Genomic DNA, 13,195 nt, shown 5'->3' with positions numbered 1-13,195 from the left:
TGGACCTCCTGATGGCACCTGGTTTTTTTGGCCACTGTGTTACACAAAGTGTTGGACTGGATGGGCAACTGACCTGATCCAACATGGCTTCTCTTATGTTCTTATGGTTTTTAGTAGTACAATGGCTTTAGTGAAATGCATAACATCAAAAGCTATAGTAAGGCTAAAAATTGTTGGTAACACTCATTTAAGTAAACACAAAACCCCAACCATTTCTTGGATATGCATGTACCTTTGTTCTTTTTTTCATGATGCTGTGCCTGAACAAAGCAGATGCTCATTTTTGTTTTGTTTTCCTTACAATAAGCAATTATTTCTTTCTAGGGTAAGGTGTTGTAATACACCCTGAATTACAATTGTATGTATAAATTACATGTAAATGCTAGTTTTGGACTTGCCTATTTCGGAAGAGTGCTTAAACTTGACATCTAATATCTTATTACAGGTACTGCAAAATATACATTCACTACCATTCTTACTTTGCACAATGGTTATGCAAAAGCCTGAACAGGACCCCTTCTAATAAGTTATGAAGTATTTTTATGTTGTTATCTTTTATGCAACCACATACCAGTGTAAGATATTTTATTGTAAGAAATACTGTAGAATAAAAAGGAAGCGCTATACTTGCCTGATCAGATACATTGTACCAGTCGTAGTCAAAAGAATTCATTGTCTTGCTCTGAGAAAAGGATAGTATGAACAGATTGTAACAGGCTCTTGAAGTGTAAAGTAGTATAACAGTCACTCCTATAGTTGTCAGTTGACATACAGATGAACCCTAGTGGAGAGAGATGAAATTTTTTTAGTGAATTTGGACTCATATTGGTGCAGCTCTAGAAAAAGCAGCATCAGGTCATTTTGGACCCTTCCAGATCCTCAAAAAACCCTGGGACCTCTTTAATACAATACTCTTGAAATGAGAAGACAAGCAGCAGCCTTTGTATGTTTGTGGGGAGTGACTGAGTTATATACCTTTCCATATGTATGGGAACCAATTCAGAACATGCAATTCATTTTAACCAGAGTGGGGAGATTACAGTTGTCTATTCCAGGTTGGGAAATTCCTGGGAACTTAGGGACACAGCTTGGGAACAGCAGAGTCTGGGGAAGGGAGGGATCTCAGTAGGGATGTGATATTATAGTTTAGCCTCTGAAGCTTCTGTCATCTGAGGATCAGCTGTAATTCCTGAAGAACTCCAACCCCACTCCAACCTGCTCTGCAAATACCAGCTCCACTGCATCTATTACAAGTGGATCCAGTCCCTCCAATGTATCAGCTCAGCCTTCCTAACCAGCATTACCTCCAACACCTGGATTATGCTACAACTTGTTCTACTCTAGCCATCCGAGGTCCTATTATTGACCTTTGATGGGACGTTACTTACACCAGTGTCTAAGGTTAAAAGCTTAGGGGTGCTCCTGGATGGAGGCCCAGGTGGCATCTACTGCCAGATCAGCCTTTTATCATCTTCGGCTAGTAAGGCAGTTGGCCTCCTACCTCAAATGCAACAACTTAGCAACAGTGATCCATGCCACGGTCACCTCGAGATTGGATTACTGCAATGCCTTCTACATGGGGCTGCCCTTGTCTCAAACCCAGAAGCTCCAACTAGTGAAGAATGCTGCAGCCAGGTTGTTAACGGGTCTTCCCCATGGGAGTACATTCAACCTGTGCTGAAAGCACTGCACTGCATTGCATACTGGATTCATTTCAAGGTGCTGGTTCTTACCTTCAAAGCCCTATATGGCCAGGGACCTGCAAACCTTAGGGACCACCTTTCCCCCACATGTTCCCCGGAGAGCACTTCGGTCTGGATCAAAAAATCTGCTTTCAATCCCTGACCCTAAAGAGGCCAGGCTCATGGCAACTAGAGCTAGGGCCTTTTCTGTAGCAGCCCCACACTGGTGGAATGAGCTCTCAGAGGAGGTCAGGGCCCTGCAAGAGCTCGTACAGTTCTGCAGGGCCTGTAAGACGACACTCTTCCACCAGGCATTTGCAAGTTATATCATTGGCTACTATAGTCTCTGAAAAATATCTGGACCACCTCTTGCAATCTGCTCCATATAGAACACCCAGCTGGAAAAGCAAGACAACACACTTAAGATCATAGCACCTGAAATATTAATTTCTATGTTTTAAATTGTTTTTATTGTTTGTAATGTTTTATTGTATGTTTATATTCATGCACATGCATGACCATGTGAGCCGCCTTGAGCCTGCCTCGGCAGGGAGGGTGGGATACAAATTGAATAAAATAAAAAATAAATAAAATAAATCTAACCATAGCCTTAAAGCACTGGTTCCAAGAGAATGCATCTTCAGGCTCAGAAAATGAAACACAGAAATGGATCCCTTCTGCAAATTGATTACATCCAATCCCAAAGTTCTGGGAAGTCCTATTCACTTTGATGTATAAAGCACTACCTAGGCCATCAAAGCATGTGCCACGGCTCTCTTTAATAGGGTTTGCTATATCAGACTAGCAGTAGCACCACCATTTTTTTGCAATGTATCTCATGATCAGCAAACTCAAAAAAATACAAAAGGAAGCCTGCTTAGAATTAGTTCAAAATGTAGCCTTAATTTTTCTCCACCTGTGGGTGGCAGAAGACGATAATATAACCTTTTCTAAATCAGAATAAAATAGAAGTTTAGTAGTATAGTAAAGACTTACAATATTTATTCCAGCATAATCTTTCATGAGTTAGACCTCATTTCCTCAATGGATAAGAGTGCATAACTATTACGAAGAAGTGAGCTATGACTCAAAAAGTTATGCTGGAATAAATTTGTTCATCTTTAAGGTGTCAGTAGATCACTGTTTTATTCTGCTGCATCACTCTAACATAGCTATGGAATTATTTCCTCCATGAGTTATATAGTAGTTCAAAACTCAATGTACTATAAAGGCTTGATTCATTTAATGTCCAGAATGAACTTGTAATCCTGAAGCAAGAGGTGGGCCTGAAGTTTACTTACAGCCTATCTTTCACTTTTTTCAGATGAGTCTGAACGACAGACCTTGTATGGGTCTCATAAAGTGAAACCTTAGCTGGGTGAAATCATTTTACATGATATTTAATTGTGGCAGTTTTAATGGTAAGATAACCAGAGGGAAAATGTTTGCTTTAAAAAAATGGTGATATTATACAATAATATACAATATTATTTATTATAGGCCAACGTTTCATTTTTCTGAGTTAACTGTATCTAAGACTGATGCAGGTGGGCAGCTGTATAAAGACAGCAGAATAAAGACAGAGTCCAGTGGCACCTTTAAAATCAACAAAAGGTCTTAAAGGTCCCACCAGACTCTAACTTTGTATCTAAGACTGTGTCTTTTTCTTTTGAAATCATACACTATGACCCTGGTAGTGTAATTCCCTGGAGCTCAGCAAACTGCTTTATGAAACTGCCAATTAGAGAAAAACAACTTTTAATACAGCATTGTAAGTGATATTTTGCTGAACTTAAGGATTTTGCTATTTGGGGAAATGAAACTACCAATAGAGCAAAAGGGCTGCGAAGTTTGTGCTGGGACAGTGACACAGACTATAAACTGTTAAAAGAGGAAATCATTGCTATGTATTTCTCCATTGCCTTTAGTGAGCAGGAAGTAGAAAACTGATAGAATCTTTTTATAATCTCATCCTCCACCCCTTGTTCTAACTGGAAAATAATAGTGTTTCCCCAAAAGACACCGCTAAGGGGCCTTTTACATTGTCTTCTCTAGCAAAGTAATATGAGTTTTACCCACTAAAGGCCTGTTCTGTATCACCAGTATATCAATTAAACTCTCACAGTTTCCTTCATTAAAATCTTCGGAATGCTCAGAATTTTATTTGAAATCCCCAACCTTCTCTCCTAAACTGTAGTCCCAGAGTTTCCTTAGGTGAGGGAATTACAAATGTGATTCTGTAGTGTTCTGATACCCTGTGTGCCAGTAGCTATGGCAACAGTTTATTACCGTAGTAGTATGTTCCTGTGCCCTTACTGAAGACAGAACTCCTGTGGGAAGAGGGCCTCTTGACCTACTGTGCTTTTGTTAAAGAACCCCATAAAATGGAGCTCCTTTTAAATTCTTGCTTCATCCAGAGCAGGGGTGGCCAAACTGTGGCTCGGGAGCCACATGTGGCTCTTTTATACATATTGTGTGGTTCTTGAAGCTCCCACTGCCCTATTGGCTGGCTTGGAGAAGGCATTTGTCTCTTTAAACCACTTCTCCAAGCCAAGCCAGCTAGCAGATTGGAGAATGCATTTAAAGTTACTTTCTTTCCACCTTTCCCTCCCTCCTTCCACCCCATCTATTTGCCTTCCTTCCTTGTCTCACAGCTTTTAAATATCCAATGTTCATGTCTTGTGGCACTCAGACATCTGACATTCATGTCTTGTGGCTCTCAGACATCTGACATTTATTCTACGAGGCTTTTATGTTAAGCAAGTTTGGTCACCCCTGATCCAGAGGCTTTTTTTGGTCCTTGGGACAGTATAACCATTAATTTTTCCTTATCTTAACAGGACACTTGGAAGGTGAATATGGCTTAAGGGCCAAAGCAGTAGTATTCTGCACACATAGGGTTGCGAGATCCCCCATGGCCACTGGCAGGGAATTGGGGGAGGGGGGAGCAGAGTTGCCAGATCCATGTTTGGAAAATTCTGGAAATTTGGGGCTGGAGCCTAGGGTTGCCCCTTTGTCCCTCAGAGCAGCCAGTGGGGGTGCACTTACTAGGAGTGGGGAGGAATGCTGTGTCACCCCTGATGTCCCCAATGTTCCTACATTACTGCTGGATCACGTAGGCACGTCATGTTAATTCCCACTGTTCCTCCCTTTTGGGAGGGTAATTCTGTCTGGTGGTGGAGAGGAGAGAGCTGGCATTCCTAATGGAGCCCGGGGAAGATAGGGACCTCAGTGGGGTATAATGTTGTAGAGTTCACCCCCAAAACATCAATTTTCTGCAGGGGAACCGATCTCAGTAGCCTGGAGTTGAGCTGTAACTGCAGGAGATCCCCTGTCCCCACCTAGAGGCTGGTATTCCCCCCCCCACACACACACACATCTTATGAATCAAGAAAATACGGTCAATGGAAGTGATAAAACAGAGTGCTTCAAGCAATGTTAACGTAATTCAAACGGAAACAGTGATTGTTAAGCACAGAGTAGCTAGAGTAATTATGAAGTGGTGAATGATAAAATATATGCAATATCTCAGGTTAATCTGTAGCAGTGAAGGGAATATCTCAGGTATGCAATCTCTCAGGTTAATCTGTAGCAGTGAAGGGAAAGATCTTAGAGATTTGTTTAGCCAGAGTAAACAGCACTGGCTAGATTAGTGTTGCTAACTCTGGGTTGGGAAATACATGGAGATTTTTCTTCAGAGGTGAAGCCAGCGAATAGTGGAGTTTGGGAAGGGGAAGGGCCTCAGCAGGATATAATGCTACAGAGTCCACCCTCAAAAGCAGCCATTTTCTCCAGGGGGAAATCTGGAGATCAACTGTAATAGCAGGAGATCTCCAGACACTACCTGGAGGCAGCTAACCCTAATCGGATTCAATATAAATCTGCTTCATCTGCTTAGGATATATCTCATCCTTTTAAAGTGTAATCATAGTACAATAATATTCTGAAAAGACGGATATATTCAGAAGTTTTGGATTGGCGTAAAAGCAAAACCCTGAAATTTTATGTGCATGTTCCAGCAAGAAGGTGAGAAGCTCTGCCCTATAAAAAACACTAGATATTATAAAACAATTATAATAAATCACTTATTGGAAAGTATAGCCATTGACTATCCAGTTTTCAGTACCTCTCTTAAACAGATGGTAACTTTTTAACTCTTCAGAAATGGAATCTATCTGGTGAGTCTGTTATTATCTTGGAAGAAATTCATGCTTTTGTAAACATCAGTGATAAAGTGAGTGTGCATTGATGAAGGGTGACTTCATTAGTTTCCACAGACAAATCACCCTCTTGGATGCCACAGCCATAAAGCACAACAATAAAATCCACACCTAAGTCTCCTTCACAAGAATCACTTCTCTGATCTTGATATTTTTTCCTTGCCTGCACAGTTACCTCATTCTGCTCCCTGAGCTGCCAGCTTCTACATGCCATATACTCTGCCAGTCAAGAATGCAAAACCCTGGCATAAGGCAGTTTAAGATGGTAGTGAATCTAGCAATTTTCAATTTTTAATAGGTAAAATGCAAAACACATGAAATTGGGTGAAATAATTTTAAAAACTCAGTTACTGAAATAAAGCAGTGTGAAAACAAAACATCATCACAATACAATTAAGTCAGTCTCCTCATTTTGCCTCAAATCCTCTCCATGTAACGGAAATAATACTCATTATTCTTACTTATCCAGTATTTACTAGTAACAAACACAGTGCTTACAGTGATAGCCAAACATAATATAAACAAACATATTTATACAACACAAAATCCCTCCGGAACCGAAAGCACACGCTGCTTCTACTGCCTGATGGATCAATGTCCTATAGAAAAAATATGGAACTACAAGTCCGACAATATCCAAGACCAGTCCAATATTGTCATTTCAGAATGCCATTTCAGAAGGATATGAAGATAATTTGCAGGCGTTCCAAGGAGAAATGAAAACAAAGCCATGAAAATGAGACAAAAATTAAAAGAAGCACCACTTACCTACTGAATCAACAATAAAGAAGACGGTCCCAAGAAGAAGAGCCTCTGCACTCGAAACAATATTGGACTGGTCTTGGATATTGTCGGACTTGTATTACAGCTTCATATTTTTTCTATAGGACATTGATCCATCATGCAGTAGGAGCAGCGTGTGGTTTCGGTTCTGGAGGGATTTTGTGTTGTATAAATATGTTTGTTTATATTATGTTTGGCTATCACTGTAAGCACTGTATTTGTTACTAGTAAATACTGGATAAGTAGGAATAATAAAGAGTATTATTTTTGTTACATGGAGAGGCTTTGAGGTATTTTCTTTTATAGTAACCTCCGTGGCCCGGCTTTGATTGCCACGTCCTCCTTTTGCCTGGCAAAACAAAAGCATCTGTATCATTTTCCTAAAAACTCTCAAATAATGGAGTGACAACCAGGTAATGCATATCCACCAGATAATTCAAATTAAACACTGAGGCAGAGGTTGCCAGTCCCCAGTTGGGGGCAGAGATCCACTGATTTGAAAATTCTCCCCGCACAGCACGGTTATCAGAAAGCAAGGGGGGTGGGGGGTGGAACTGAATGTCAGCTGGACACTCCATTATACCCTATGGAGACTGGTGCCCATTGGGTATAATGGAGAATTGTTCCATGGGTAACTGGGGCTCAGGGGAACTGTTTTTGGAAGTAGAGGCACCACATTTTCAGCATAGCATCTGGTGCCTCACCTAAAAACAGCCCCAAGTTTCAAAAAGATTGGACTAGGGAGTCCAATTCTATGAGTCCCAAAAGAAGGTGCTCCCATACCCCATTATTTCCAACAAAGGGAAGGCATTTAAAAGGAGCATGGTCCCTTTAAATGTGATGGCCAGTACTCCCTTTGGAGTTTAATCACGCTTGTCACAATCTTGCTCCAGGCTCCATTCCTAAAGTCCTCAGATAATTCCTGAGTCCGACTTGACAACCCTAGGTGAGAGGCTGGCTTCTGAATAAAAATGGACAAATGGGAGCTCCAAGGAACTGTGAAAGGGGACAAAGAACTCTTTCAGTGCAAGAACAAGGGAAGACAAAAGAATATTTTCACTCTCTTTCCATCTTGTTGCAGTGAACTGATGAAGACTGAAAGGAGACAACTCCCCTGAGTCCAATCCTTGTGCTTGATTTTTGCCTGCCACTATCAAATAATAGGAAGAATGTTTTGGTCAGAAAGTAATAATCAAAGAGGCACTTTTCATTAGTCCAATTCTCCCTTCCACCATCATTTCAACAGTGAAGCAAAGCAGCCTCCTTCCTTCACAAAAGTAATTGGGTGGTGAGGGGATTAGGCTCAAAGAGGGAGAAAGAGTCAAAGGGCATGTTTTTGCTTAATTCTCCTCCTCTGCCTTCTCCTAGATGGCTTTGGTGATAAAGAGCAAGACTACCTCCCTTCCCAGAGAAGGAATGGCAGTCAGCTTCTCTGAATTTCTTCACCAACTTGATCTGGTTGAGAGAAAGCGAACCACACTGGCCTCCTCTCAGTCAAGACAGCTGACAGATGTAGGGCTGGTGCTTGTGCACTGCCTTCTGCTGCCAAAAGGACTACCTCATGCCTTGAAGAATGTGTGCACGTACAGCTCTCACCTGAAGCAGTTTTGTGTGTTTGTTATTTTTCTGCAAGAGTAGGTAATGTTGGTCATGGCTAGAGGCCCTGCTCTTATTTAGTCTTTCTCCACCCTTTTTGGTATCCTCAGTGTTCACACAGTAGACTGCTGTTTTAGACAGAGGAAAAGGTTCCTTGCTTTTCACGTTCTATCTTTATACAATTAAAAAATATTCTTAATATCTCGTTAAAGAAACCAAAAGCATAAACTGATATTGGCCTAAACCCAGAGCTGAAATAGCTTATTTAATCTTAGCTCATGGAGGCTAAAAACAAATTTTTAGCTCATAATCACTTGTTTCTCTCCACTGGAATATTAATCTGCTCAAGTTTTTTAAATGTTTGAAATATACTTTACCTTGGATTCCAAGTAAATGTTCGCTAATGACATCTTAGAAATTTTGTAGAGGCAGATGGAAAGTGAAATGGCACATAGCACAAACAATGTGTCGTTGATAGTAACCCTGACCAATACAATACTTCTCCTTTCTGAATTCTCCATTCTCACAAGCACTGCGCATGTTAAGTTCACCAGCAGGAAAAGTAAGCTGACGACGAAAGATGCCAAGTAGAGAGGCAACCTGAATGAGACAAAAATGCATTTTAAAATTATTATATGTCAGAAAGAGTTAATAAGATACTTATTGTCCTCTAGGGCAATATGTGGCAAAATTTGTACCTCTTACTTCATTGAACTTTAGCATCTGTTTTCTGTAGAGGAATTCTTACATCCGTGTTCCCAAAGGTTACAACTGAGTCCACAGAGAATTTTATGGTGACTGGGGTGAAACTATCAGAGCATGACATTTACTGGTCCCAACAAATGTCAATATTATATCTACTGACATAATATTTTAATGCCAACATGACAAATCTAGATAACATGATGGACTCCCTGATATCACACTGAGGATGAGGGAGAAAGCTTGCAAAAAGCTGCTCCAAAGCAGGGCCGGATCTAGGGGGGGCAGAGGGGGGTGGTTGCCCTGGGCGCCGATGGAGGGGGGAGGCGCCAAATTGGGTATGGAGTTAATTGTATTCTATTGGACTGTATAGAATGGCCCATAAGGAAGCGCCATTTTTTTAATTTTGCCCCCCCCCTCAAAAAACATGTAGATCTGGCCCTGCTCCAAAGTTATGTAAATAATTTTCTACTGTGGGGCTGTTTCTGTTTCTCAAAACAGTATAGAGAAGCAAGAGCCCTTTCTACCCCCATGCTACAATTCCAAGCAGGAAAGGGCTTCCTCCCTCTGGTCTTTAAAATGGCATTCCCTACCATGGGAAACTGTCACACAGCAGGGGAGCAGGGAGGGCCTTCTACTGGCTGTCACCACTCTGGTAAGGGTCTGTTTGTGAGGCTCCAGAGTACCCACCCACTTCCTTCTTAGCAAGTATCTTTTAACCATGACCGAAGAGATGTGAGGACCCAAGCAGTGTAGCAATAACAAGTTTATTGTAAGTGCTCAAAACAAGTAGTTTGTAAAAACGTTTAGTGCAATAGTGAATATGAAAACAGTAAAGGTTGGTATATAAAAAACCCCAAAACCCTGATGTAACTAACTACACATTCCCTCCAGCTAATTCCAATTGACTCAGTCAGCCTCCTTGGATAAGGGATCCTTCCTGCTGCAACCTCTATCCAGCTCAGCATTGCCAGAGAGAACAACTTTCCTTTCTAGGAGGACCTTTTATTGTTTCCTCCCAAGTCCCACTCCTCTGGGCAAGTTTTTCTTCCAAAACTGCTTTCACCCAATCATAGGGACAGAAGGAATCCTGGGAAATGCAGGCCCTGTAGCTACTCTGATATAGGCTTCGTTGGAGCCTGTAGGCTGCACTAGGCCTAGGATCATGACAGAAACCCAGACAAAACTAGGGCTGCCAAGTCTGTGTTGTAAAATACTCAGAGACTTTGGGGTGGAGCCAGGAGAGAGCAGGGTTTGGGGAGGAGCCTCAGCATGGTACAATGCCATAGAGTCCACCCTTCAAAGCAGCCATTTCTCCAGCTGGAGATCAGTTGCAAAAGTGGAAAATCTCTAGGCCCCACCTGGAGGCTGGCAACCTTATAAAACTTGCCAAGAAACTTAAATTCTAATTTGGACCTAACGTTGTGCTGCTTGAATGGGACTGAAATGATGACCTTGAGACTTTGAAATGCCATTTATTTTTCCAGTTTTTCCACATAAACTGCTTAAAGGTACAGATTCAGATTTTCAAATGTTATGTATTTTCAGTTATATCTGAAGTTATGTATTATCTAGCTGTCTTCCTTGAGTCCTGCTGGATGAGATCAGTAGTATATCTAGTTTAGCATCCTGTTTCACATAGGTCGTTTTCGCACTCACCTTCCGCCGGTGCGACCCCCCTCTTCACCGCGCAGGATCTGCGCGGATTTCGCACTAAACGCTGCAGAGCAGCCAGAAAAGCCGGAAGCTCCCGGCGCAAAAGCCGCTCAAACTGAAACCGCCAAAAAGCAGTTTGGCGTTTGCGCGGCTTTTGCGACGGGAGCTTCCGGCTTTTCTGGCTGCTCCGCAGCGTTTAGTGCGAAATCCGCGCAGATCCTGCGCGGTGAAGAGGGGGGTCGCGCCGGCGGAAGGTGAGTGCGAAAACGACCATAGTGACCAACCAGTTCCCGAAGGACCAACAAATAGAACACAGAGGCCAAGGCTTTCCCTTGATGTTGCCTCCTGTCATGAGTGTTGAGGAGGAGGAGCTGGAAGGGTCAACAGACCTGGAAGAGTTACCAGCCAGTTTCTCAGCTGAACAAACAGCAGCTGGCCCATCAATCACTCTCCAGGCACCAGTGTCAGCTGTTGACGATCAATCTCTTCCAAGCTCTCCTCCTCCCATCTCTACAGTTCGAAGCAGGCTCCGGAAAGAACTTTCAGAGCGAAGACATGAGGCACACTGATGCTTCAGATCTCTCAGCCCTGAGTTCTAGCAGAGTCACTGCCACCCAGGGAGCAGGCTGATTGAGACTCCCATATAGCTCCCACCAAGGACCTGGTAACTTTGTGGAAGCAACAAGTCTATTCTCTGGCTTGCATCCACGCTCCTTCCTCATTCCTGATCCTGACCTGCTTGATTTCCTTGGCACCCTGACCTTTTGGCTTTTGGACACTGACTTCTGATTCCAGTTTGTGATTCTGCATTGGTGACTTGGCTCCTGCTTGACTTCCTGAACTCTGACCTTGGACTGGCTTTGGACTCCTGCCTGCCTGCACCCTGAGAATGTGACACCTCCTAACGCTGATATCCAGAGGTTTGCTACCTCTGAATATGGAGGTTCCCATTAGTCACCATGGCTAGCATCCATGGCTGATGGATCTTACCTCCATGAACCAACCTTCTTTTAAGACCATCCATGCTTATGACTATCATTACATCCAGTGGCAGTGACTCCCACAATTCAATTCAATTGATTGAATAAAGTACTTCCTTTGTCTGTCTGGAATCTATTGTTCATCAGCTTTACAGGATGACTCAATTATTATGGAGAGGGGTAAAAAGTTATTTCTATTTTCTTCAACCCCTGTATAATTATGGAGTTCAATAATTTATGACCTGCAGGGCAAGGTTACTTGATTCCTAAAATGTGAATTCAGCAGGTCACTACACTTACTTTGAACGTTACTCAAAATCACTATATTACTTTATTGACCCCATCAGTCCGGCTTTCGCCTGGGTCATGGGATGGAGACAGTGCTGGTTGTCCTGGTGGATGATCTTCAGCGGCATCTGGATCGAGGCGGCTCGGCGGTACTGATGTTGTTAGATCTATCGGCAGTGTTCGATACGCTTGCTGACTTGCTGTCTCGCCGACGCGGGGATTCAGGGGCTAGCCTTACAATGGCTTTCCTCTTTCCTTGAAAGTTGGGGACAAAGGGTGGCGATTGGGGGGTGAACTGTCCCAGAGACACACACTTGATTGCGGGGTGCCTCAGGGGGCGGTGCTCTCCCTGATGTTGTTCAACATCTATATGCGCCCCCTTGCCCAGATTGCCTGAAGGTATGGGCTGGGTTGCCATCAGTATGCTGATGACACCCAGCTCTATCTACTTATGGACGGCCAGCCTGCCTGTGTCCCAGAAAACTTGGACCTGGCGTTGCAAGCCGTGGCTAAATGGCTCAGACTGAGTGGATTGAAGCTAAACCCAGCCAAGACAGAGGTCCTTTGCCTGGGTCGTCGTGGCCCGGGAAGGGAAATCCCCTTACCAGCCTTTGATGGTGCGCCACTGACAACGGGGCACAAGGTCAGGAGCTTGGGGGTACTATTGGAGCTTTCCTTGACAATGGAGGCTCAAATAGCAGCCACTGTCAAGTCCGCATTCTTTCATCTTAGGCGGGCGAGGCAGTTGGCCCCTTTCCTGGAGCATGACGATCTGGCAACAGTGATCTATGCAACGGTCACCTCAAGGTTGGACTACTGTAATGCCCTCTACATGGGGCTGCCCCTGTGCCGAACCCGGAAATTGCAGCTAGTGCAGAATGCCGCTGCCTGGCTGCTATTAGGGCTTCCTAGATGGGAGCACATCCAGCCGGGGCTCCGGGACTGCACTGGCTGCCAATAATATACCAAGTTCGGTACAAGTTGCTGGTTATTACCTTTAAAGCCCTATATGGCCTAGGACCTGCCTACCTTAGGGACCGTCTCTCCCCACACGTTCCCCAGAGAGTGCTGAGATCGAGTTCTCAAAACCTGCTTGCAATCCCCGGGCCAAAGGAAGCCTGACTTAAGTCGACCAGAGACAGGGCCTTTTCAATCACAGCCCCTTGCTGGTGGAACCAGCTACTGGAAAAGGTGAGGGCCCTGCGGGACCTTGGGCAGTTCCTCAGGGCCTGTAAGATAGTCCTCTTGCGGTTGGCATACAACTGATCGGTACTTGAAAATTTCGAAT

The 13,195-nt window shown here is 43.4% G+C and overlaps 1 protein-coding gene across 1 annotated transcript in view; it reads right to left on the bottom strand.

Moving 5' to 3' along the window:
• The window catches only part of GPR137B (G protein-coupled receptor 137B), a 44,384-nt gene that overhangs the window by 7,379 nt on the left and 23,810 nt on the right, over positions 1-13,195 (bottom strand). The window contains exons 3-4 of the mRNA XM_060243216.1: positions 8,659-8,881; positions 628-781 (exon numbers count right to left, since the gene is read on the bottom strand). Of these exons, the coding sequence (XP_060099199.1) occupies positions 628-781; positions 8,659-8,881 (377 nt within the window). The remainder of the gene's footprint in view (positions 1-627; positions 782-8,658; positions 8,882-13,195) is intronic.

The sequence above is a fragment of the Heteronotia binoei genome, chromosome 1 (genome assembly GCF_032191835.1).
Source record: "Heteronotia binoei isolate CCM8104 ecotype False Entrance Well chromosome 1, APGP_CSIRO_Hbin_v1, whole genome shotgun sequence".
Classification (NCBI taxonomy): Eukaryota; Metazoa; Chordata; class Lepidosauria; order Squamata; family Gekkonidae; genus Heteronotia; species Heteronotia binoei.
This window is presented reverse-complemented; position numbering and strand designations above follow the sequence as displayed.